Source organism: Natrix helvetica (genome assembly GCF_964273705.1).
Source record: "Natrix helvetica genome assembly, chromosome: 1".
Lineage (NCBI taxonomy): Eukaryota > Metazoa > Chordata > Lepidosauria > Squamata > Natricidae > Natrix > Natrix helvetica.
Genome location: NC_138548.1, coordinates 151,670,224 through 151,696,939, shown reverse-complemented (window position 1 = coordinate 151,696,939; position 26,716 = coordinate 151,670,224). Strand labels below are relative to the sequence as shown.

Below are 26,716 nucleotides of genomic sequence, written 5' to 3'. Positions count from 1 at the left end.
TTCTGCATGCTCAGAACAACTCATAATGTTTTGCATTAGCTGAGTAGATATTTTACTGTGCTGTGAAAGGTCATATTCAGTGGTGGGTTCCAGATCCCGGGCACAGCGGTGTCCATATGGATGTGCGCAGCACGAGTGCGCATGCATCTTAGCACCTCTGTGAACCTCCGTGACGCTCCAGCCGCTCAGCGGAGCGTCGCACAGGTGCTGTACGTGCCATGTGCATGCGCAGAAGTGCCGAAGACTTAAAAGACCAGTAAGGAGCTCGGGCGGGAGGCCCCTCCGGAGCAGTGTATTGGAACGGTATCCGGTGCTCAGGGCAGGCTCCACTACGCCCATACCGGCACCTACCATACCGCCTGCAACCCATCACTGGTCATATTGTATATAATTATTTTTATCATTAAAACATATTGATTCAGTCTTTGTTTTTCATTTCTAGAGACTATATCGAGAAGCTTGGGACAAAGATAAGACTCAGATTCATATCATGCCTGACACTCCTGAGATTATGTTGTCCAGAATCAACTTAGTTAACTTGAGTGATGTAAGTTTGATACTGGTTTGATTACAGAACCAAACATTTCGTGTTGCACTAGAGGGTTGCTCTCCTAACTTTCATTGGCTCTCTTTTTAGAAACTCTACAAATTAGGATTTGAAGAATTGAAAAGGAAAGGCTATGATCTTCCACCTGATGCCATAACAATCAAGGCAGCAAAAGCATCTAGAGAAATTGCCAGTGAAGTAAGGAACTCTGTTTATCCATTTTAAGGAAAAATGACATGCAGTGTTTGGTTAAATCTTTCTCTTATTTGGTATCTGAGGAAGGGTAAACTGAGGCCCTAGCATATTTCCCAAAGGCCTCTGAAAGCAGTCCATTCACTGCTAAGGATTCAGAGTCTGGTTCTTGATGGAGAGGTAAATGAGTGTCTTGGATATCATAACTGGTCTTTGATTTCCACAGGGGCTTTGTTTCAGTTTTCTCTCCCACTGGCATGATGGTCCCACTTCTTGGTTTATATGTATGAGCACCAGAGGTGGGTTGCTCCCGGTTTGGTTGAACAGGTAGTGGCAGAGGAGGGGGGCTCCGCCCACCTGCTCCGCCCACCCGCTCAGATTGTGTGTGTGTTTGCGCATGAGCACGAGCAAACTGGTAGTAAACCGGTTAGCAACCCACCACTGATGACCACCACATACGCCCCCCCTCTGCTTTTTAATATAATCTAATTTATCAATTTTGTCCAATCCCCTGCTTTGGCAGGAAACCCTACACCACTTCAGATAACTTTAGATAACCACACATGGTTATCTAATCTCTTCTTAAAGACTTCCAGTGTTGGGGCATTCACAACTTCTGGAGGCAAGCTGTTCCACTGATTAATTGTTCTAACTGTCAGGAAATTTCTCCTCAGTTCTAAGTTGCTTCTCTCCTTGATTAGTTTCCACCCATTGCTTCTTGTTCTACCCTCAGGTGCCTTGGAGAATAGTTTGACTCCCTCTTCTTTGTGGCAGCCCCTGAGATTTCGGATATGCCGATATAAACTATTATCATTATCTTCCATTTACATAAAATAATTTAAGATAGCTTTTTAATTAAAGGTATTAAATTTCCTTCTGGACCTACCATTTTCAGTTCTGAATGCTCATTTGATTAGTGAAAATAAAAAGGTGACTTTTAACCCTTTTGAAAATTATAAGGAGGGAATTCTAAATCCCTCTCTTATAACTTAATACTGCCTCAAATTATTCTTCACTTAAAAGACAAATATTTGTGATAGGCAACTATATAACTTGAATAACAAATGAGTGAACCAACAAATGAATAAATACTAATCTCACATTTCTTGCATTGCTAAAACTAGAATTTCTCATAACTCTTCTAATATGTTGCTACTGGAGTTCAAAGGAACATCCTAAATTTGAGATTATCTCCCCTCAAGGATGATTAAACACACTCCATACATACCCTCCTGTAGGTACAGAAACCATCCGGGTGATTTTGGGCCAGTTTCATCCCTAGACTGGAAAGTTCAAAGTTCAAATTATCTTCTTATTAATCTGCATTGGGTTAGTGTGGTGAAATATCACCCATAACCTTCATTGAAGTAGCCTGTATCCTGCAGTGGATTGATTTAGGCTGATAATATCTAGCTCTACCTTCATCTTTCTCTCAACAAACCAAAATACTTGTGTATTCATGTCAACTTTAACGTTGTTAACCACAGATGAAATCAATCCTGGAGACTGTTCAGCTGTGTTGTATATAGCCATATGTAAACCCAAGTCACTCTCTTATTTTTGGTCAGATGTTTCTGTTTTCCAAGAATGGGAATTGCTCACTCACCAGATAATGAACAATCCAATTAACAAATCATCAGTTGGGCGGGAGGACTAACTTGTTTTCCTTTTGAATTAATGTAGGTTTAAATAGTTAATTATATTAATAATAATAATTAATAGGGATAATAATAATACCTTTAATAAACCCTTCTTTAAAACTGAATGCCATGCCCTTTATCATCATTGCAATAAAAAGAAAAAGTGCTTACTGCTACTGATGTCTTAGACCTCTCTTCATTTTCCATTCCTTCCCTATCCCCAGCATGCTCCCATCCCTTATACCAAGAAAGATAGGAAGTAATGGAGAATTAATGGGAAAGAAAAAATTATTATACTGGAAAACACAGTGTCAATTTCGAACTGAACCTGGCAGGACCATCTTTCTGTTCCTCAGTTGCCACACAGAGGGGGAAGGAGGCTGGAATGCATTACTAGACACAACAAAGAGCTTTCTCATGAGAACCAAGGTCATCTCTACCAGCAACCAATAAGGTTGGGGAAGCCTGAAGAGCCCAGCAATTAACCCAATAGGCCAACGTGACCTGTGACACTTGAGGATGGGGTTATTTCCTAGTTTAATTATACTGTGACCACGGGAAAGATTTAGATTTGGTTTTCCTTTGAAGCTGTGCCCATATGATGTACTCATTAAAAGAAGACCTTTGAGAAGGAGCTAAGTCTCAGAGTTCTGATTTGCTTGGGTTCATTAGTTGGAGCCTTCACATACATATCTTTCAGTTGAGAGACATCTCTGGATGTAACCCACTCAGCACTTGATATATAGTGACAAAACTGACTGAAAAAAAATTCAGTTTAGCACTTTTAGTTATATGGGGAACTAGATGAAAATTTCTCCCTCTCTTTCTCTCTCTTTCTCTCTCTGTATAGTACAAATACAAAGAGGCATACCGTAAGCAACTCGGCCATCATATTGGAGCTCGTAGTATAGAAGACGATCCTAAAATGTTGCATTCTATAAATGTGGCCAAGATGCAGAGTGAGAGGGAATATAAGAAAGTTTTTGAGAAGCTGAAGACCAAATACGCCAGTCCTGTAGATATGCTGTCAGTCTTGGGAGCAAAGAATTGTCAGAAACTGGTCAGTGATATCGATTACCGTAATTATTTGCACCAGTGGACATGCCTCCCAGATCAAAATGATGTCATCCATGCCAGGAAAACGTATGATCTTCAAAGTGATGTAAGTGGCATTTTTGCAACTTTGTAAACGTAGAGCCATGCTTAATAGAAGCTAACCACCTTCTTCTGCTCAGTGTTAGCTGCGCTCTAAGGAAAACCATTATGAATCACTCAGTTTGTTTGAATGAGTTTCACTGTTACATTGTTCCTCAAGATTTAGAGATGTTTTAAGAAGCAGTAACATTCATAAGATGTTGAATAATACAACAGAAAAACTAATAGCTTTTCCTTCCTTCAGATTAATTATAAATCAGACCTTGAGTGGCTCAGAGGTGTTGGCTGGTCTCCTAGTGGTTCTCTGGAAGCCGAGAAGAATAAGAGAGCTTCTGAGATCTTGAGCGACCATAGATATAGGCAGCACCCTGACACTTTTGCTTTTACCAGCCCTATTGATTCCTTACCTATGGCTTTGGCAAAACATAACTCTGAAATTATGAATCAGGTAAGTTTTGTCTATGATCCTTTCTTAAATACATACACACACAGAGAGACACCCTACACTTTGATGGAATAATATTGTTTTCTGTAATAAGTCTTCAAAGTAAGTTATAAAGTTCTTCTACTGAAGTTTTAAAGATGCATATCAGTATACAATACACCTTAAAGATGCATCATTGACTTCCATTTGCTCTTTAGAATTGAAGGGAAAGTTCAGAAGACACATCGAAGCATTCCTCATTTTAGGTCAAAACATGCTCTCTAGAACAGTATAAGAGCTTAGTAGAACTCATCAGAAATGGTGTTGGAAATCTATTAAATACATTATTGATTAATTCTTGATGTAGAAATTTCTTGCTAAAGAGATTAGGTTTTTATTTATGCAACAAGATTGTCACAAATATTGAATCTATTTATATTCACCTTATTTCCAACTCTGGATTTAAACATGAATAAGTTAAAAATTAAGTAATACTTTCTCATCAATTTTTGGATCTAACACAACCTTATACACTTGACTGCTTTCTGCATTCTGTAATTATAATGATGGTATTAACAATATAAAATGGGTTTCATAATTTCCATCCACAACATATAATTAGAATATATTTCAGTTTTAATAGCCATTATATTGAGTATTTTATTGTGCTTTGTTTTAAGCGTACATATGTTGATGCTTGGAATAAAGATAAAACCAGTATCCATATTATGCCTGATACACCTGAAATTCTACTGTCACAACAGAACAAAATCAACTACAGTGATGTAAGTGGATGTATGTTTGTCAAACCTATGAGAAGGGATGGGGGAAAATGCCCTCAGAAACACTAAAGCAATACTTGTCATCCACTTAGAAACTGTACAAACTGTCATTGGAAGAGGCCAAGAAGAAAGGGTATGATCTTCGGATGGATGCAATTCCTATCAAGGCTGCAAAAGCATCCAGGGATATTGCAAGTGACGTATGTAATTACATGATACGATACAAACCACAGATTTTTATCTGATTGCAATGTTACTTATAATTTTAGACTTTTCATTTACAGCAAGAATTGGATTCTTTTGAGGCTTGGTTGATTATGCGAATTTTTTTGCAACTGCTATAAGTGTTCAGGATATATTTAAACAGACTATCATAAATACTTTTCCTTGGAAGTATTGATAGTATAGAAATCTAATTTTTCAGCCAAAATAACTACAAAGATAAATGGAGCATATCTTCCCTGCCCTGAGTCAATTACTCCATGGTTTTTCATTCTCTCTCTGTGGATATATATTAGAGACTAGTAATAGCAACCTAGGAAATGAAATGAAGGTATAAAACATTGGAATTAATTATATTTTCTCCTTGTAAATTTACCAAATAAATAGTTTTTATTTATGAAATAGTAAACATGAATCCAAATCCACATATAAAAATATAAGTGGTTTGTACAAACAATCTGGATAACATTGTAGATATTACAATACTTGATTTAAACTCTTCTAGATCTTAGGGAACCCAAGGTAAGTAAACATTATGTTTTAAACTTCTTGTTATTGTTATCAACAGTACAAGTACAAAGAAGGTTATCGCAAGCAACTCGGCCATCATATTGGAGCTCGTAGTATAGAAGACGATCCCAAAATGTTGCATTCTATAAATGTGGCCAAGATGCAAAGTGAGAGGGAATACAAGAAAGTTTTTGAGAAATTGAAGACCAAATACGCCAGTCCTGTAGATATGCTGTCAGTCTTGGGAGCAAAGAATTGCCAGAAGCTGGTCAGCGATATTGACTACCGTAATTATTTGCACCAGTGGACATGCCTCCCAGATCAAAATGATGTCATCCACGCTAGAAAAGCTTATGATCTGCAGAGTGACGTAAGTCATGATGGCTTTTAACTTCACTGGAACTGATTTGTGAGAACAAATTTCTTGAGTTTTGGAAAAGTCAGTAAGAATTGGTTCATTAAAATATGGTTAGCTTGGAAAATATTTCTAAAAATATTTGAAGAAGCACTCAGTAATATTTGTACTTCCAAAATTCAGTCCTTTTACTGACTTTTGATATTACTTAAGTTGAGTTCAGAAAATTAATAGAACCTTAACATTAGAATAAGGGTGTGCAGTATCCAAGTGGTTAAGATGCTGGGCTTATTGACTGGAAAGTTGGAAGTTCAAGACTAAGTACTGCATGAGGGAGTGAGCTTCTATTACTTGCCCCATCTTACCAACCAAGCAGTTTGAAAGAATGTAAATGCAAGTAGACTAATAGGCACCACTTCAGTGGGAAAGTAACAGGGTTCCATGTGCCTTCAGTGTATATTCATGCCAGTCATATGACAATGGAGGCATCTTCAGACAATCTTTGGTTATAAATTGGAGATGAGCATCATCCCTTAAAGTTGGAAATGGCTGGCAGGGAAAACATTTACCTTTTTTTTTAACCTTCCATATGGAAATATGGAAGAGTCTAACTAGGGCCCCCAACATGACACCTGGAATATGCTGCAAGGTTCCCTGATTCTTTTAACATTTGTACTAAAAACACATTATTTAAGTTTAAAAATAATGAGAAGCTAGTGGAGAGAAATCATGCTTTCCAAAAATGCTTTAGCATATCTGATCAATTTGCAATTGAAGAGATGGAATTTTTCTTTCGTGGCTATTTTTCTTTTATTTTGATGTCAAAAGACATTCACAGTAATAACTGTGTGTGATCACAACGTTGGCTCAATGTTTCAAATCTGAACATCAGCCTAACACAGTTGAGGATCACAAGTCTAACATGAGGTTAGTGTTATAAATACATAAATGAAGTATTCTTAGAAACTGTAATTGTGACAATATTGTAATATCTAATTTAAGGCATTCTTCTTGGTTTTGTAAAACAAATAATTGGAAAATGTTTTAGCTCAGCTGAAAAAACTAAATCCACAAATTATTGGTTTTTGTTTCCTGAATAAGGACCATTATTTCTGGCATTTGCAATACAAGAGTTGATGATTTAGCATTTCATTTTAAATGGTGATGTTAGGTGATGTGATTAGAGAATAAAAGATTCATATTAAAGACATTTGTCATTACAAGGCTGTGAGGAGGTGATGGGATGTATTTTAAAGGAAGTATAAACACAGCTGTTGTGTTAACATACACAGTAGTGAGTTTCAATTCATAAGCTATCTTAAAAGAGAAGAAATAAAATTCAATTATTAAAGCACTTAATTGGAGACCATACAAATTATAAGGCCAATGAACTTGGTGTAGTGCATAGGATCAAAGACGAAATTTTGGGCTGTTAAACCTTCAGTTTTGACTAATTGCCCTTTTTAATGTTCTGCTTCACAGAATTACTACAAGGCTGATCTTCAATGGTTGAAAGGCATTGGGTGGGTCCCTATTGGTTCCTTGGAGAATGAAAAAGTCAAGAAAGCTGGAGAGATCCTAAGTGAAAAGTTGTATCGTCAGCCTCCAGACAAATTCAAGTTTACGAGTGTGACAGATTCTCTAGAAATACTTTTGGCCAAGCATAATGCAGAAAATATGAATAAGGTGAGCACCGATGGCTTGATTTAGATATGTAACTGAGTATTAAAATGACATTTGTGCAAGAAGCTTAAGAGATTGAATGTAATAATTAATACGGCAGTTTTAAACTTTGTACTGGCCTTTGGTTTAATATAAATATTATTTGTAATACTTTAATTGTATACATAATTAAATAATATGCATATTATTCATATTCATTTATCATTCTAATATGCATATTATTCACATGTATTGACCTTCTTTTTTCTATAATGTTTTCGAACATAAAGGGACTACTGCTTCAATCCTAGGTTTTTTTTAATTTGATACTAGAATTAAAAGAATAGTTTATTTAAGTCCTTATTACTAAAAACCTGCAATGCTTCTGTTTAAGCAATACTGCAAATACATCAAACTAATCTTAAAGAAGTATCATTTTTCAAGACATATGAAATCCGATAGGTGCAGCATTTGTTAATTCAAAACTTTGATGCTGTTAATGGCTAAATGTCTTCATGAAATCAATAATCTACTGCCTCATTTTTCTTTGATAGACTTTAGAACTAAGAAATGCTTTCTGATGTAATCTGCACTAATTGTCAACACAGAACTGTGGACTGGGATGAAGGATGTGTGAAAGATGACAGCCGCAACTGTGGGACAGCAAACTTTTCTTTTTTGTATGCATTAGAACTTAGAATTTAGAATAACAGAGTTGGAAGGGACCTTGTAGGTTATCTAACCCAATCTCCTGCTCAAGCAGGAGACTCTATACCAGAGGTCCCCAAACCTGGCAACTTTAAAACTTGTGGACTTCAACTCCCATGCTGGCTGGAGAATTCTGGAAGTTGAAGTCCACAAGTCTTGAAGTTGCTAAGTTTGGGGACCTCTGCTCTATACCATTTCTGATGTGGCTGTCCAGTCTCATCTTGAAAGTCTTCAGTGATGAAGCACCCCAGCAGAGGGATTCACTTACCTTCCCTATTGGTTCACAAATGTGAGCGCTGCTACCGGTTCGTCCGAACTGGAGAGAACCAGCTGAATACCACCTCTGAAGCACCCACAACTTCTGAAGGCAAGCTAAAATTGCCTTCAGAAGTTCAGACATTGCATTGCTCATGCAGTGTACACAGAAAGAGGCAGGATTTTGATTGCATATTGGGGCTGTCATCTTGACTTTTTTTTTTTGACATCCTCTGAGAAGCCCTGCTTGGTGATAGTATTTCTATTTGAGCTTTCAGAGCGAAACAATGGGATTAGAGAAGAACCCAAGTTGATTTCATTCCAATGCCTGTTTTATTTTCATCCTTGTCCTCTTTTCACAGCGTTTGTACACTGAAGCTTGGGATAAAGACAAGACAGAAATTCACATAATGCCTGATACCCCTGAAATCACTTTAGCAAGACAGAACAAGATCAACTACAGTGAGGTGAGGTCATTGGATTGAAGCTCTATCAAACAGTCTTGTTATGACATGCACCCTCTACATCAGGCATGTCCAAAGTCCGGCCCCGGGGCCAATTGCGGCCTGTTTTCACATTTCGAGCAGCCCGCGGCCTCTTTTCCCCACCTGAGTTATTTGCTTAGTCTTTCATAAAATAGTTCATTTGCATTTAATGTTAATGGTTCAAAGAATGTCAGGCTGAATGGTCAGCCCCACACATTTTCACCTCACCAAATCTGGCCCTCCTTGCAAAAAGTTTGGATACCCCTGCTCTACATGAAGAGGATTCTCTGGGAGAAGATAACTGATCTCTGAGGAAGAGCAGGTCATTAGCTGCAAGTAGGGTACCGGACTGAGGGCAGAGGGAGAAAGGCTAATAAGAAAGGACAGATGTGGTGGGGGAAGAGAGAAAGGTCTGTGGGAATCCATGTCATAGTTCCAACATTTTTTCTCACTAGTAGTCTAAAAGAGCATCCACAGTGCATGATCTACTAAAGCTAGGGGCATGAACCTCAGTCCCAAAAGTTACTATCAAGTTGTAATGTCTAATGCACAGGAGAGAGATGACATACTTGGATGTTTTATATCTGAACTAAACATTCCTGTTTTCCTTTCTTACTAAAATAATTTTGAAGAAGTTATTTAGTAAAAATTGCTAGATTTTTACATGGATTGTTAGACTCAGTCTGTCTCCCTCTATTATGGGATTATATTATTATGCGATAGGTAAGAACTATAAATATTAACATTTTCTTTTTCTCTTTTTATAAAGAGTTTATATAAACTTTCCTTGGAAGAAGCGAAGAAGAAGGGGTGCGACTTGCGAATCGATGCAATTCCAATTCAGACTGCCAAGGCATCCAGAATTATTGCTAGTGATGTAAGTCTTTATTTTTGTGGGAGAAAAATGAGTTCTTCAGTAGTTTTTGTTTTAAAACAAAGTGAATTTCCTGCCCTGAGGAACTTAAAATAAACCTGCAGTTCAAAACTTAAAATCAGCGAGTATTGCAATTAAAAGAACATTCTGTCTCTGATAGGAACTCTTAAAAAGCAGCCTGGCTGAATGGAGCAGCTAAGCTCAGCCACCTCAGCTTAGCTGAATGTTTCAATAGAACTTATGAATAGATTGGTCACAGATTTTTTTTTAAAAATGGAAAGTTTCTCCAAAGGGAGTTATGCCAGTTCATGCTAGTTTTGGAAGCTATTAGATGCGAAATTTTCGTGGTTAGTGAAACAAAGTGTAGTTCCTACAGAGCTGTAGAATTAGCTTCTCAGGCAAATGGAACAGATTTTAACTTCAGGCAAAAAAAAGGCAACATTTCTAGCATTATATCCTTTAATTTGAAATATATTTTAATATTTGATTATAAACTGTCAGTTGCAGTTCTTCAAGGAGTTAATATTGGCAATAATGTTGAATAGCTTAACTTTGCAAATTTTAATGTTGCCATTATAGCTGAGGCACCAAAAAGAAACATAAAAATATGTCTTACTGTACGCTTGTCCTTTTATTTCAGTATAAATACAAAGAAGGTTATCGCAAGCAACTGGGCCATCACATTGGAGCTCGTAGTGTGGAAGATGATCCTAAAATGTTGCATTCTATAAATGTAGCCAAGATGCAAAGTGAGAGGGAATACAAGAAAGACTTTGAGAAATGGAAGACCAAATATAGCACTCCTGTGGATATGCTGTCGATCTTGGGGGCCAAGAATTGCCAGAAACTGGTCAGCGATATTGATTATCGCAATTACTTGCACCAGTGGACATGTCTACCAGACCAGAATGATGTCATCCATGCTAGAAAAGCTTATGATTTGCAGAGCGATGTGAGTATAATTTTGTTTTGGACCATACCAGTTGAAAGAGGGGCAATCACACTGTCTCTGGCACATTTCTGCCACGTGCAAGTACAAAATACAGATAGTAGTGGCATTTAATTGTTTAACCCATATTGTTATATGGATGAATTGGGATGACTCTTTACCCAGTCTGCTGTATTACTCCAGGGTCTTTTGTCTTTCTGAAGGTGCACATTAGAGAGTTAAACATGACTCTGTAGAACCATGAAACAAATGTTATTAGTGTCTTCTAAACTTTTCATGTTGTTTTGTCCCAAAAGACAATGTTCTTCATATACTCATGGGACATATGCTTGAGCTTTATCCAAAACAGGGGACATTATTTTACTGGACAAGGAATTTCCTGAAAATGAATTATACCTTGGACCTTTTTCATGGTTTTCAAGGTTTTTTTTTTTTAATTCTCTCATTAGCAGAAATACAATGTGCCATAAGTATCATTAGATCCAATTGTTTTTCCAGAAAGTACAAGATTACCTTTCTAATAAACTTTTACTTCACAGAATTGCTACAAAACAGACCTTGAGTGGATAAAAGGTATCGGCTGGGTCCCTATTGGTTCACTGGATGTTGAGCGTGCTAAGAAAGCAGGAGAGATCCTGAGTGAAAAGACGTACCGCCAACCTCCAGAGAAGTTCAAATTCACCAGTGTGACAGATTCTCTAGAAATGGAATTGGCCAGGCATAATGCTGAAACCATGAACAAGGTGAATTCTGGCTACACAACTGACAAATTAGCTTTTATAATCATTGCAAATAGTCTTTGGTGTGATTCTAAATACAATTACCCTCAGGTTTTTTCCCGTACCGCAGATTTCTGTTGTGTAATTAGGTAAATAAAATAATATGACTATAAAAGTATTAATTCTTGCTGGACAAAGTAGACAGTTTATATTGCACATGAAGCATAAGATGGTTATGACTTTTATATAGTTTTCTGCTACAAAGAATCTTAGAGCCTCTTCCTGGCGTTTTTAACTTCCTATTTTGTTTGGATGTCAATTTCCAGAGTTCTCAATTAATTATGAGATTAATTTGTAAATCTCAGGGATTACAATGAACCTGGTGTCTTTGAATCACAACTGATTAAAAGAAGAATAGAATTAATTCTTAATTAAGCACAGGTTTTCCTAAGATATAATAGCATAAAGGTTCCCCTCGCACATATGTGCTAGTCGTTCCTGACTCTAGGGGGCGGTGCTCATCTCCATTTCTAAGTTGAAGAGCCAGCGCTGTCCGAAGATGTCTCCATGATCATGTGGCTGGCATGACTAAACACTGAAGGCGCATGGAACACTGTTACGTACCTTCCCACCAAAGGTGGTCCCTATATTTCCACTTGTGTTTTTTACATTCTTTCGAACTGCTAGGTTGGCAGAAGTTGGGACGAGTAACGGGAGCTCACTCCGTTACAAGGCAATAGGGATTTGAACCGCTGAACTGCCGACCTTTCTGATCGACAAGTTTAGCGTCTTAGTCACTGAGCCACCCCATCCCTCCTATAATACTGTATTTTCCCCCAAATAAAACCTAACCGGAAAATAAGCCATAGCATAATTTTTCAGGATTCTCATAATTTAACCCCTATCCCCAAATAAGCCCCAGTTAAGTTCGTCAATCAGACAGAAGTACTTACCATATTTCCCTGAAAATAAGACCTAAGGGGAAAATAAACCCTAATGCATCTTTTGGAGCAAAAATTAATATAAGACCCAGTATTATTTTCCTGCAAATTTATACAGTGTATGGTGACAAAATAATGAATTTCATTCTTTGCAAATTTTTAAATTTAATTGCAAAGGAGAATAGCATAAATAGCTAGAAGACTAATAAATAACCATCACTTTGTGCTAACTCTCTTTCTGACTCTGTTCTGCAGAGGCGGTATACTGAAGCTTGGGATAGTGATAAACTCACAATCCATGTCATGCCTGATACTCCAGAAATTGTCCTAGCGAAGTTCAACAAATTAAACTATAGCCAGGTGAGTATAACGATGAATAAGAGACACTAGAAGACTGGGTCTCTTTCAAGGACTTGCAAGCAATGGCAACATTTACTGCAGGGCTTGGGGCAGAGGTGGATTCCGGCTACTGCTACTGCCAGTTTGCTCAGGGATGGGCTACGCACGCGCTTCACACATGTCCACACATGTGCAGTACTAAAAAAATGTATCGAAAACAAGATGGTGCCACCTATGGCGCCACCGAGAGAACCAGTTCGGGGGTGTGGCAGGCCAAGTTACTACGTATTCGGCCACACTGGTCCGAACCGGTAGTCACCACCTCTGGCTTGGGGTCCTAATTAGATTGTGTGGGAATCCAGTTTCCTGACTTGCACCAGAACTTCCATCTAACATATATGCTAAGGTGTAGGATGTTTTCTTTACTTCCAAGTGTAGCAGAACAACAACAACAACAAAAAAAAACCTGCATAGCACTAAAACTAAACATTTCTTTTTTACAGAAATTGTACCGATCGGCCATGGAGGATGCAAAGAAGGATGGCTATGACCTGCGTCTTGATGCCATCCCAATTCAAGCTGCCAAGGCTTCAAGAGCTATTGCCAGTGATGTAAGTGGCTACCTGAGTCCATTAATAGTAATGATTTTAAAAGAAAATGTTTTGAAAACCAGCTGCTTGGCTCCATAAATATCAGCGATTTTTAAAGTAAACTTTTTGAAAAAACAGCAAACCACTTGGTGCAATTTAAGCTGCTGGTTGCTATCTATAAAGCCATACATACGTAGCATAGGGTCTGGTTACTTGAGGAACCATCTGACTCCCATAGTATCTGTCCAACCAGTTTTATCTGGTAGGGTTGATGCACTCCAGGTTCCATTGATTTAGCAATGCCACTTATTGGGATCCTGGAAGTAGAGCCTGCCCTCTGGAAAATGATTCCCCCGACATCTCCAACCCTACTAGATTTTGGAGGGCCTTAAAGATTTGTTACTTCACCCAGGCTTTTAGAGAGGATGATGATGCCTGTTTATTTTTGTTCTCCTCTGGGTTTATTTTCTTCACCATTTTTGTTCCTTTGTCTTGAGCTTCTTTCTGTTTCTTTATATTGTTCACAGTCATTATAATGTTTTAACAATTAAAAACCACCTAGAGCAGGGTTGTCAAACTCTCGGCTCATAGGTTGGATGCATCACACGCTGGCCATGCCCACGTTCAGTTTGGTGAAGGAGGAAACAACCCCAATACATCATGTGATGCCACTATGGCGATAGGAGTTTGACACCCCTGACCTAGAGTTTCTGGGAGTCAGTTGGCATATACATTTAATATACTATACTATGCTTATATTGTTTATATTGGTGTTTTATCACAAACTGTATTTAATAAAACATAACATTACTGCTGGAAGTGCTTCCAACTTCACTGGAATAATTTTTGTGAAGGAATTTATGTTTGAATTACAAAAATATAATGCAGGGTTGTGGTTCTGTCTTAACTGCATTGAATAATATTGTCACTGATTTGATATAATTACTATTTGAACTATTTGGAGTCAAAATTATAGAACAGGAGTAAGATATTTGTAATATTGTGTGTGTGTGTGTGTGTGTGTGTGTGTGTATATGTATGTATGTATGTATGTGTGATTATGTGTATGCATGCATATAATTTATGATTAAAATGCCAGAATAACTTGCCTGCTTCAATGGTCAGCTGCTTCTAGAGTTGAATGGGGACAATTCTAATAATGAGATATGTAGACTATATATAATATTTAGCTATATGGGCAACTGTAAAGCTAGACAATAAATTCAGAATAATTAATATAGAATAGGATCCAATATTCTATGCCAATAATTCTCCAAATCTTGGGCACTGGGTATTTCTCATTCATGAGAACGTTGCTTCCAGGTATGTAATATAAAATACTTGTGATAGTGTAGAAATGTGGGTACCGTATTTTTTGCAGTATAAGATGCACCTTTTTCCCTCAAAAAAGAGGATGAAAATTTGGGTTCATCTTATACACTGAATACGGCATTTTTGGCCTCCCGAAACCCCGCCCCCTTTGCAAAAATGGCCGTGCATAGCCTTTAGGAGGCTTCCAGAGTGCTTCTGGGAGCAGCACCCAGGAGCACTCTATAAGCCTCCTAAAGACTATGCGTGCTCTTTTTTGACAAAAAACAGGCCAGTTTTCGCGAAAAACGGGCCATTTTTGGCAGGTCTGTACAGTGCAAAAACTTTTTTTTTAAAATTTGCCTCTTCAAATTAAATTCATACTCTAGTGCATCGTATATTCAGAAAAATATGGTATATACTGGTGCTTATGAAGAAATAAAATTACAAATTTTATTTGTAGGACTAAAATCTCAAGTTTCAGTACTAGTCCTATGAATTCGGTGAACTATGGAAGGAACAGAACTTTATATATAGATTACAAGTTTAAATTCTAGAAAATATGTACAAAAGGCATTAATAAAGACAAAAATGTACCTAGGAAAACTTGACAAAAAACCAAATATAATATCTTGATTATAGATATGATCAAATAAATACTTCTTAAAATCAAAACTGAAAAAACAAATACCAAAAAGATAACCATGTTAAATTAATCCTTCAACTATGAACGAGAGATTCCATTTTCTAATAGTCAAGATACAAGTCAATGAAAAAGATTCCCAAAATTATTTAATAATTTTGGGAATTTATAAGAATAATGGGAATTTCCCCTTTTAAACATGCTTAATAAGTATGCAATCCAGATAATGTTTAATATATGATTAAACTATATGTGTTTATTTCAGTACAAATACAAAGAAGGTTATCGCAAGCAACTGGGCCATCACATTGGAGCTCGTAGTGTGGAAGACGATCCTAAAATCTTGCACTCTATAAATGTAGCCAAGATGCAGAGTGAGAGGGAATATAAGAAAGTCTTTGAGCAACTGAAGACCAAATATAGCACTCCTGTGGATATGCTGTCAATCTTGGGGGCGAAGAATTGCCAGAAGCTGGTCAGCGATATTGATTACCGTAATTATTTGCACCAGTGGACATGCCTTCCAGATCAAAATGATGTCATCCACGCTAGAAAAACTTATGATCTGCAGAGTGATGTGAGTATAATTTCATCTTTGATCATATAAGTTGAGAGAGGGGAAACTATAATATTTCAGGCACATTTCTGCCACGTGCACATACAATGCAAAGTATTGATAGTAGTGGAATTTAATTGTTTAACCCGAGCAGATGCATGGATTAGCAGGTAAGACTCTTCAACTAGGTTGCTCTTTAGCTTCGTTCATGGCCTTATCTCTTTCTGTAAACTTATATTAGAGATTATACAACACTCTGGAAAACCGTGAAACAAATATATTTAGTGTCTTTTGATATTGTTTTAATCTAAATAGTTTTTCCCCCTACATGCTCACATTATTATATCAGAGACTGAGATTAGGATTAACTTGAGCATGACTTGGATATTTTCATGGTTTTCAAGTTTCATGTTTTTTTTTACATTTCCTTCATCAACATGAACACAATGTGTCATAAATATCATTAGATTCAATTGTTTTTCTGAAAATACAAAACTACCTTTCTAATGAACTTTTAATTCACAGAATTGCTACAAACTAGACCTTGAGTGGATGAAAGGTATTGGCTGGGTCCCTATTGGTTCACTGGATGTTGAGCGTGCTAAGAAAGCAGGAGAGATCCTGAGTGAAAAGACGTACCGCCAACCTCCAGAGAAGTTCAAATTTACCAGTGTGACAGATTCTCTAGAAATGGAATTGGCCAGGCATAATGCTGAAACCATGAACAAGGTGAATTTAAGCTAAAAAAGATTGGCTTGCTGAATAATATTTGAAAAAATAATGCAATTTATCCAATGATTCCCATTTTCCATAGATTTAAAAATTGTATTTCAAACTTCATAATTGAAATATTGGGTGCTTTGAAATATGAATATGAGAATTTTCTTTCAGCTAATAAAACCTTATCTTATTATAGCTATTGAAAGATATTTGGTGATTCCAAATAAAATTCAAAAGGTCAGAATTAATGTAAAGTCCCAGTGATTTCCATTTATCATTATCATCATTATCATTATTATCGTCCTTATCCGATTAACACATTAACAGAGTTGGAAGGGACCTTATAGGTCATCTAGTCCAATCCCCCACTTTCAGTACTCTCCATCTCATCCATATACATATTTGAGATAACTTTTTAAATGAAATAATGTGGCCCTTAAGATACTAATTCTTGAAGATAAGTACTGTTTATATCATACCATCCACAAACTGTTTCATATAGATTTCTGCTGCACAGAACTTTAAACTGTCTTTCCATAAATTGATGCCATCTACATTTGCTTGAATGAGAATTTCTGTAATTTCCAGCTGGTACTTTTAGTAGTTATATTTCTGACAAGTTGTAAGAAGCCAGGAATATGGAACAAAATGTGATTTATACCTGTTTATCTAACAAATCTAAAAGAAGGATAAAACTGAAGTAAAACAAAGTCAAACTTCACACACAGTCCTGACTGAACAACATATTGAATCTGGATTTTCCTCTGGAATATGAGTCCTAACCATTAATGCAGGGGAATATAAGGCCTAAACATTAATGCAGCTGGCTGAGGAACTCTGGGAGTTGATGTCCAGATGTCTTAAAGTTGCCATGGTTGGAGACCCCTGCATTAATACATTACACTTACTCTAAGTGGTGTCTTTTCTATTCACTAGATTTTTAATTTGATCTCAGAAGGCAGTCTCAATGCTGCAACAGCCAGATACATGGAGGACTATTTGTAAATAGCCATCATTTTGTGCTAAGTTTCTTTCTGATTCTGTTCTGCAGAGGCTGTACACTGAAGCTTGGGATACTGATAAACGCACAATCCATGTCATGCCTGATACGCCAGAAATCGTCCTAGCGAAGTTCAATAAATTGAACTATAGTCAGGTGAGTATATGAAATAGTAAAAGCCACTAGAACAACTGGGTCTCCTTCAAGGATTTGCGGGCAATGGCTACATTTCCTACAGGGTCTGGGGTCCTGTGAAGATTCAGTTCCTGAGTTGCACCAAAGAACTTCTATCTATACAGTATAGAACAATGAAGAATTGTATTTCTGCTAAGGTATAGAATGTTTTGTTTTGTTTTTGTAGTACTGAAACTAACATTTTCTTCTTTTTTACAGAAATTGTACCGATTGGCCATGGAGGATGCAAAGAAGGATGGCTATGACCTGCGTCTTGATGCCATCCCAATTCAAGCTGCCAAGGCTTCAAGAGCTATTGCCAGTGATGTAAGTGGCTACTTGACTCCATAAATAGTAATGATTTTTTTTAAAAAAGTAAATGTTTTGAAAAACAGCACGTCACAACCTACTCTATATCCTACTGAACATAAAAATTATTACAGGAAGTATTTCAGATTTCCCCAAGCAGATCTATATGGGAAGGAATTCACACTGTGAATTTCAAAATCAGAGGGAATAGTTGTAGCTCTTTCTTGGTGGCACTGAGGAATTATGTCCCTGCTTGTAAGCTGCTTTGAGTCAAAATGACTGGAGCAGAATAAAATAGCTTGTAATAAATAAATACATGCTGCAAGTTTTGCAAAATAATGCCAGAAAAATCTCAGCTGTTGTACAGGCAACTGAGAATAAACTTGAGAAGAGAGATAGGTAATAATTTGATATATGGGCAGCTGTAAATCTAGACAATAAATTTAGAAGAATTACTGTAGGATAAATTTCCAAATCCAAGGTGTATCTGCATTTCTGGTTCATGTGAGCATTGCTTCAATGGCACAGAATGAAAAAACCCTTTTAATTTTGTGGATATTTATCTGCACATTTTAATCTTTGTGGAGGAGGAAAATGTAAATATTCTAAATAATTCTTGAATGATCTAAAATTGTTGTTTTAAACCTATGAATTCAGTGAACTATAGATAGAAAAGGATTTTACATGCCAAATACAAATTTCAAACTTGATAAGGAAAATCATTAATAGATTTAGAATAACTTTATTGTGACTTTGAATGTACACTAATTGGCATACATTAAAATGAAATTTCATTGCATACAGCTCTCAAAGGGTCACCCCCCCCAATATATATACTGATAAACATGACAAAATAAATTAATAAATACAAAATTATACCCAGACATATTATATGACACGAAGAAACAATACAGTCCAGTTCAGATGTATACATGTACATGGCGAGAAAAATGAATCTTGCAAGTTTTCCAGACAGATGGCATAGGGAACAGAGCTGTTACAGAATCTGGTAGACCTGCTAGAAATACTTTGAAACCTTGTCCCAGAGGGAAGCAATAGAAACAGACTGTGAAGTGGGTAGTAGGTTCTCTAACAATGCTTTGAGCTCTAAGCACATAATGCTTATAAGCAGAATTCTGAATGACAGGAAGCGAGCTTCCTATGATCTTCTCGGCTCTCCTTACCACTCTCTGAATGGACTTTCTCTCTGCAGCCACCAAACCAAACAATAATGCAGTTTGTTAAAACGCTCTCAATCATGCCTCTGTAAAAAGTAGCCAGGACAGAAGGAGAAAGATGTCCTCATCTCCTCATCCAACGCAGAAAGTGCAGATGCTGTTCACCAAGGATATTGTATGGAGAGGTGTAGCTAGCATAAGATGACAAAACAAAAAACAAAAACAGACCCCAAATATGAAACCTTGATTAGAAATATAATCTAGTATATTAGCTTTAAAAACAGAAGAGGGCATTTAAAAAGAAAACAGATAATGGGGATTAAAAATCCCATTAAAAATGTATCAGTCTTTAGCTACAACCTAAAATTGGATGAGTGAATCAATTTTTCCTAATATTTTGTTATAAGTTCACAGGAAAGGTTTATGTTAGTTACTTTTAAAAAGATGATGTACGATTCCCTTTTGAATTACTGAACAATTTCAGAACAAGTACTTTTTTGTGTTGGTAACTCAAATATTTGTGTATATTTCAGTACAAATACAAAGAAGGTTATCGCAAGCAACTGGGCCATCACATTGGAGCTCGTAGTGTGGAAGATGATCCTAAAATCTTGCACTCTATAAATGTAGGCAAGATGCAAAGTGAGAGAGAATATAAGAAAGTCTTTGAGAAACTGAAGACCAAATATACCAGTCCTGTGGATATGCTGTCAATCTTGGGGGCCAAGAATTGCCAGAAATTGGTCAGCGATATTGATTATCGTAACTACCTACATGAATGGACATGTCTGCCAGATCAGAACGATGTAATCCAAGCTAGGAAAGCTTATGATCTGCAGAGTGACGTAAGTATGAGGTGGGAAATGGACTCATTGGTATTCTCCTACTGAGATTGGTCTGTGATTCATTAAAAGGTCCTGTGTGCAGGATAGAGTGGGAAAATATTTGAAGCTTTCCATCTCTCTCAACAACTCTGCCTTACCCTGCCCTTGCAGTTCCAAATGATTCCTTGAGTATCAGAAATAGATTGATGTGGAGCATAGGATGTGGTAAGGACTTGTCCGTGTGTTCTTTTTAGGAAGGTCATTCTGTCAGCTGACAGATATATTTAAATACTGAGGAAGTTTTCCTCTTTATACTACCCGTTCTAAAAACTTGTGTATCACAGTCTGAATTTCGATGTATACTGTTTCCATTTACACAGTACTTCCCCCTCCCCCCAAAAAAAAAATCAGAAGTAAAAGAGTCTATGCCATTTTTTTCCCATTCCCATCTTATTAGGTATGTTTAATTTCTTATTAGGTTTTACTTTGGTTTGAAAAAAAACCCCAAATAAACATATTAAAGATGAGTTGAGATTTTGCCACTCGACATTATTATTTGATTTTTTTATTTTTTTTATTCATTACATTGGCCCTAAATGGATAGTTAATAGCAGCATTACACTTAGCATGGTTTTGGCTGTCATCATTATTCCTTAAATATGCATATCATGATGCTTATTTATATTTTATAACATGTAAAGCTGTTGAAAATCAGTTGAGTCACTTTTAGGTGAATTTCAGTATCATAGATCAATTTTCACCTGAAGTTTTCAAAATCAAATTCACAATTCAATTAGCCAGAAATTTTTTTCCCCGCCAAAGTTGTTGTAATGCATGTTGGTTGATTTCTCTAAACAATAGTTTATTGTTACTTATGTTTCAGGCTCTTTACAAGTCAGATCTAGAATGGCTGAAAGGCATTGGCTGGGTGCCTCTTGGTTCACTGAATGTTGAACATGTCAAGAAAGCTGGAGAAATCCTAAGTGAAAACAAATATCGGCAACCACCTAATCAAATGAAATTTACCTGTATCACAGATGCTTGGGATGTAGAATTAGCAAAGCATAATGCTGAGATGATGAGTAAGGTAGGTTTTCTGAACAAAGTAGCTAATCTTCCATAACAGACAATAATTTGCTTAGGAAATGGAAAGATCATATCCTAAATTTAGGATATATTTAGCCTGTTCAGAGCCAAAATCCAAATGAAATCATCCTTCACTGATGTCTTTCTAGTTTCTGCACGTAGGGAAATAAAGCTCTCCACTACTGATCATTGGTGGATCAACAAACTATTTTGTTAGTTAAGAAATTGGACTTTCAAACCAGTCAGATTGCAGCTCTCATAATTTTCAGCCAATGTGACTATTGATTGCATTGAAAAACTAATAGTACAGAATAACACAGTTAAGAGGAAAAAATAGCAGCATGGGCATAGGAATGGAAAGACAAAGAAGGGATTGCTGCCCCATGAAAAATGAGCTGAAATTACGGAATTGTACATGCAATAAACCACAAAATCCACTAATCTCTCAAAACCTGTGGCAATTTTGGCATAAGAATCAAAGTATCTTAAGGAGTTTCTACCAAAGCCAAGTTTTGATTTGGATGCTGTTTTGATGTATTGAAAACCCTTTTTTAAAAAAAAGAAAATTGGAGAATTCAGATGCTCTTTGTTGATTTTTCTTGATAAAGTTGAGTTCTCGGGTCTGGAACACAAGAATTCTTTTAAACATGTTCAGCCAGAAAATCTGAACTGGAAAAAAATGTTTTAATAATGTCTGGAAAATATAGTTTACCATATGGTACATATGGCTTTGAAGCATAGTACATTAAAATTTCACTCATTGCGTTTCGTTACAAATTTTAGACAACATTTTTAATGAATATGAAATGTTCTAATGTTATAGTTACACATTCTGTTTCAATTCATATTTTCTGTAGGCAAAAAAAATCAAACATTTTTTCCCTTATTCCTTCACAGCGATTATATACTGAAGCATGGGATACTGATAAAATCAATATCAATGTCATGCCAGATACCCCAGAAATTCTGCTGGCCAAGGCAAATGCTGCAAATATCAGCCATGTAAGAGATTGTTTGAATATTTAATAATTTAAATAATTTAGGGGGTTGTTTTCACTTTACAAGAACTAATATGACTGTTTGAACAAATTGATTTTAAATTCTAAATGTTATAAGTGATTTTACAGTCAGGTAACTTTTCCTCACATCTTCTGCAGAAACTTTATGTCCAAGGATGGGAAGATACTAAGCAGAAAGGTTACGATCTGAGAACCGATGCTATTCCAATTAAAGCGGCAAAAGCTTCGAGGGATATTGCTAGTGATGTAAGCAGATGCTTTCCTGTCCAGTAACTTCCCTACATTTTTTTAAAAAAGAAGCCACATAATTTTTTTTAAAAAATAATGAAATAGACAGGTGACCTTTAGAAAAAAGTTCATTAGACTGACCAAGAATGATATATAACAAGGTTATATGTCTAATGGCTATAGATTGCAAGAACATAGGGAGATTAATTTAAAATAACATATATTGATTTTTGACATTAGGATGCATTATTTGTCCCAGCTTAAATAACATGGAATCCATTTTTCATAATAAGAGTTGTGTTTCATAATAAGAGCTGTTTCTTAGCTCAATGCTTTAAATGCTCATTTAGGGTTCCCTTCTGGTAAATAAAAAGAAGTCTGGAAGATGAGGAAATCTACTTTCCCTATTTGATTTCTGTCATTAAAATCATTTTATGTAGCAGGCAAAAACTGGCTTTTTTCACCCTCAACCAAAACCTGTTGTAGAAAAGTGTATATTAGGACCCCTTCTTTGATACCATGGTACAAAGGGATATTTCACAGTGATATTCAAATGTCACAAAATATATCAGTCAACAATTGACTCAATTTTGAAGAAATTTGAATCCAAATGTCCCCCCTTCTCTTGATTTTTATCACTTTAGTAGCTGAATCATTGTTAGCTTTCCTAGTAGCATGTATATTCATTCCAAAATGTATTGTTCTCTGTTACAGTATAAATACAAAGAAGCCCATGAAAAGCAAAAAGGGCATTATGTTGGGGTTCAAAAAATGGAAGATGATCCCAAGTTGGTATGGTTTGCCCATGCAGGCAAGATTCTGAGTGATCTGGAGTACAAGAAGAACTTTGAAAAATGTAAAGCAAAGATCCATTGTCCTGTTGACATGCTATCAATCTTAGATGCTAAGAATTGTCAGAAGTTGGTTAGTGATGTAGACTATCGCAAACATTTGCACGAATGGACTTGCCTGCCAGACCAGAATGATATTATTCAAGCAAAGAAAGCATATGAGCTCCAGAGTGATGTACGTATAGTTCAAATGTAAAATGCATATGTTTGAGTGAGACTACTGTTTAGTGAAAGAACATGTGAAAGGCATGCAAAAATTAATTCCTTCCTGATAATGGAGAGCAGCTGAAAAGGGGATAATGGTACAACTTCCAACAAGATGGAGACATTTCTCATAGGAAATCCCTGAATGCGATTTATCTCCCAACTTTGGAATAAACCCATTGTACTGTTATTTGCATTTGTTTGGAAGAAAGCCATGTATATGTCTGTGCGCGCACACCTGTGCTTTCAAGTCAGTTTTAAACTCCTGATAACTGCCTGGATTGGGCCTATGGTTTTCTTGGCAAGGTTTTTTTGAGAGTGATTTGCCCTTGCCCGCTTCCTAAGAACTGGCCCAAAGTCACTTAGCTTGGCTTTGTGCTCAAGGACAAGAACTAGAACTGATGGTTTCCTGGTTTCTAGCCTGGTGCCTTAAGCTACCACACCAAAAGCCTCGTGGGTCTTTTTAAAAATTATGTGCTACTTTTGCTTTACTGGAATAATATGCCACCTGTGCCATTATAGTAGACTCTGCTTCCAAGTGTTTCAGTGACATACAGTAGACTGTCCGTAGTTGGTGGGATTCAGGCAGCATATATAGTATGCTGGTTGCATAGTCAGCCAGATGTTTATATTGGATTTCGTATTTTTGTCCACCTTTCAAGCCCATTTCAGGGACTTAGGATAGGTAAATGTTTTATTATGGTTGGTCATATAGTCAGCCAGATGTTCAGACTGAATCTCTCAAGTCCTTTCCAAAGACGTAGGATAGGTAGATTCTGCTGTTTGATGATGCTAAGGATACAGGCTGTTTCAAGTAATCCCACCTTTTGTAATTGGCCAATAGTAATTTTGTCAATTATTTTTATTATGGGAGTTGCCTTTCCTTTCAGTGGGAATGATCTCTGATGAAATAAATATGAATATCTTTACTGGAAAAGAAGTTGGAGAGGTTGATCAAGGCATTCATTACCCTGATGAATTTACATTACTTAGATTAGCCCAGAACTTCTGTTCTGCCTAGGAAATGCTTGATTTTTTTTTTTTTTTACAGAATGTGTATAAGGCAGACTTGGAATGGCTGCGTGGAATTGGCTGGCTACCAGAAGGCTCTGTGGAAGTCAAACGAGTGAAGAATGCCCAGGATCTGATGTGTGAAAGACTGTACCGGCAGAGGCCAGATTCTCTGAAATTCACAGCTATTGTTGATTCCCCGGAAGTTGTCCTGGCTAAGGCCAATGCTTTGATGCAGAGTGGGGTGAGCAGTATTTGTCATGCACCAGTTACTGGGGGGCCACATGTTTCTATTTAAAATCAGCATTCACTGAAGTGAGATGCATTTGTATGATGTCAGTGAGCACTCGAAAAAAGTGCAAAAGCTGCAATTTTATTGATTGATACTTGCTAGATGGATGTAGAAGGATTAATGTATCCCCTGAAAAATATTGTCATTAAAAACAGAAAACGTTTTATTTTGGGGGGGAAAAATCCGAACACTTAACTACCAACTTGCTCCAGCTTTAGATGTAATTGTAAATTCCTTTAAACATTAAATGGAAAATATTTTTGGAAGATTAAGGATTGCAAAGGAAGGGAAACTTTATACATTTTATTTTAGGTTTTGGAGAGTTCCTTTTTTTATTTATAAAACTATAAGACTTATATTTTCCATGCATTTTCATTTCAGTATGGTAGAAAAATATGTGTGAAAAAGCAAACATTAAGGGTTTTTAAAATCAAAATCACTGTACTGATTTTCCCACATACCCACAAGCCATCTTCCATACTGCCTATAGAAATATTGTGTATTTCTTTAGAACTTCTTATATTGAAGAAACTGGGTCAATTTCAATCTAAGCGAAGGCTAAATTCTTAGACAATGGGAATAGGAGCAAAGATACATATAGTAGTAGTGCTTGAGTTATGACTATAATGGGACCATTATAATTGTAAATTGTGACGGTCATAAAAATCATTTTAACACACTTGTTAAGTGAACCAGTAATTCTCTATGGGGTTGGTTTTACAAAAGAAAAATTGGAAGTAAAGGCCAGTTTACCATCACAAAATGTAGTCACAAAATCCTGACTACAGGATATTTGCAGTATCCTGTAGTCACATGACTACAGGATACTGCAAATAACCACAAATGTGGCCTGAAAAGTGCCAGAGGTTCTGATGGTGGGCAACCATCAGAACCTTGAATCCAAGTCAAAGCTAACCCCCAAGTAGGTCTGTCAGAACTTTGTATAGTCGCTAAGAGACTGGTCACAAATTGAGCATTACCTGTATGATGTCTTTTCCTTTGGTTTTAAATAATGGATTTACAAGGGATTTATCTTTTGTTTCAGATTTGGAGATTTTAAGTCTAACTAAATTCCATTCAATTGCTAATAGAGCAGGCTTCCTTGACCAAGACTTGGCAATAAATATATCACACAGCTAAGCTTGTAATACTGTTTTCTGTTTAAAATACTGTTTACTGTTTTCTCAGACAGAACTCTGCAAATATTTCATAGATATTGTTTAGCTAGATAGGAAAATTTATTGCAGGTAAGATAAAGCCAAATTGGTTGCTCACTGCCAGTGTAGCATTGTCACGGTCTCTCACACTTGCGGTAATTGCACCCATTGCTTTCCATTCTACCTTCCCATGAAATATCAATTCTTTTGCAGAGCTTATTTTGGTCTGGAAGCCAAATAGTTGAATGTAACCCTAATTGTAAAACAATTTGAACGTCAATGTGTCCAACTTCAAATGCGGATATTTTCGTAAATGAAATATATCCCACAATAGTAGGATATGTCATCATTAACCTATGATAAATGTTTTTCTCCCTTCAGGCTTTATATCGTGAAGTTTGGGATAAAGAAAAAATACAGTACACGCTTCCAATTGACATTCCTGAGATTGTTCTGTCCAAAGCAAATGCTGTGAACTACAGTAAAGTAAGAAATTAAAGAATTAAAGATTAATGTTTCCATGATCTCTCCTTATGCTTCTTCCTCTTCTGAGGATAAATCTTCTTTGATAGCTTATGACACTCTTCAAAGTTACAATTATATAAGTACAAATTTGATAATGTGAGAGTACCTTTGTAACAATTTTAAGGGTAACATGAAAAGCTTTCCTTTATCATAACAATCCCATATATTTACCATTGTTTGTAGCCCAAAATCTTAATATACTATGATATCATGTAATATGATATAATACAGGCCTGTCAAACTGGGGGCCCGTGGGCCGTATTAATCACATGCAGGCCACAA

At 36.5% G+C, this 26,716-nt stretch overlaps 1 protein-coding gene across 28 annotated transcripts in view; it reads left to right on the top strand.

Moving 5' to 3' along the window:
- NEB (nebulin) overlaps window positions 1-26,716 on the top strand; it is a 222,684-nt gene that overhangs the window by 81,254 nt on the left and 114,714 nt on the right. For all 28 annotated transcript variants that reach the window (XM_081969965.1, XM_081969961.1, XM_081969959.1 and 25 more), the window contains exons 69-93: window positions 443-547; window positions 638-745; window positions 3,230-3,541; window positions 3,779-3,982; window positions 4,639-4,743; window positions 4,833-4,940; window positions 5,531-5,842; window positions 7,310-7,513; window positions 8,815-8,919; window positions 9,707-9,814; window positions 10,452-10,763; window positions 11,300-11,503; window positions 12,676-12,780; window positions 13,263-13,370; window positions 15,566-15,877; window positions 16,382-16,585; window positions 17,628-17,732; window positions 17,970-18,077; window positions 19,771-20,082; window positions 20,945-21,148; window positions 22,045-22,149; window positions 22,305-22,412; window positions 23,109-23,420; window positions 24,501-24,704; window positions 26,291-26,395. In XM_081969965.1, coding sequence (XP_081826091.1) covers window positions 443-547; window positions 638-745; window positions 3,230-3,541; window positions 3,779-3,982; window positions 4,639-4,743; window positions 4,833-4,940; window positions 5,531-5,842; window positions 7,310-7,513; window positions 8,815-8,919; window positions 9,707-9,814; window positions 10,452-10,763; window positions 11,300-11,503; window positions 12,676-12,780; window positions 13,263-13,370; window positions 15,566-15,877; window positions 16,382-16,585; window positions 17,628-17,732; window positions 17,970-18,077; window positions 19,771-20,082; window positions 20,945-21,148; window positions 22,045-22,149; window positions 22,305-22,412; window positions 23,109-23,420; window positions 24,501-24,704; window positions 26,291-26,395 — 4,479 coding nt within the window. The remainder of the gene's footprint in view (window positions 1-442; window positions 548-637; window positions 746-3,229; window positions 3,542-3,778; window positions 3,983-4,638; window positions 4,744-4,832; window positions 4,941-5,530; window positions 5,843-7,309; window positions 7,514-8,814; window positions 8,920-9,706; window positions 9,815-10,451; window positions 10,764-11,299; window positions 11,504-12,675; window positions 12,781-13,262; window positions 13,371-15,565; window positions 15,878-16,381; window positions 16,586-17,627; window positions 17,733-17,969; window positions 18,078-19,770; window positions 20,083-20,944; window positions 21,149-22,044; window positions 22,150-22,304; window positions 22,413-23,108; window positions 23,421-24,500; window positions 24,705-26,290; window positions 26,396-26,716) is intronic.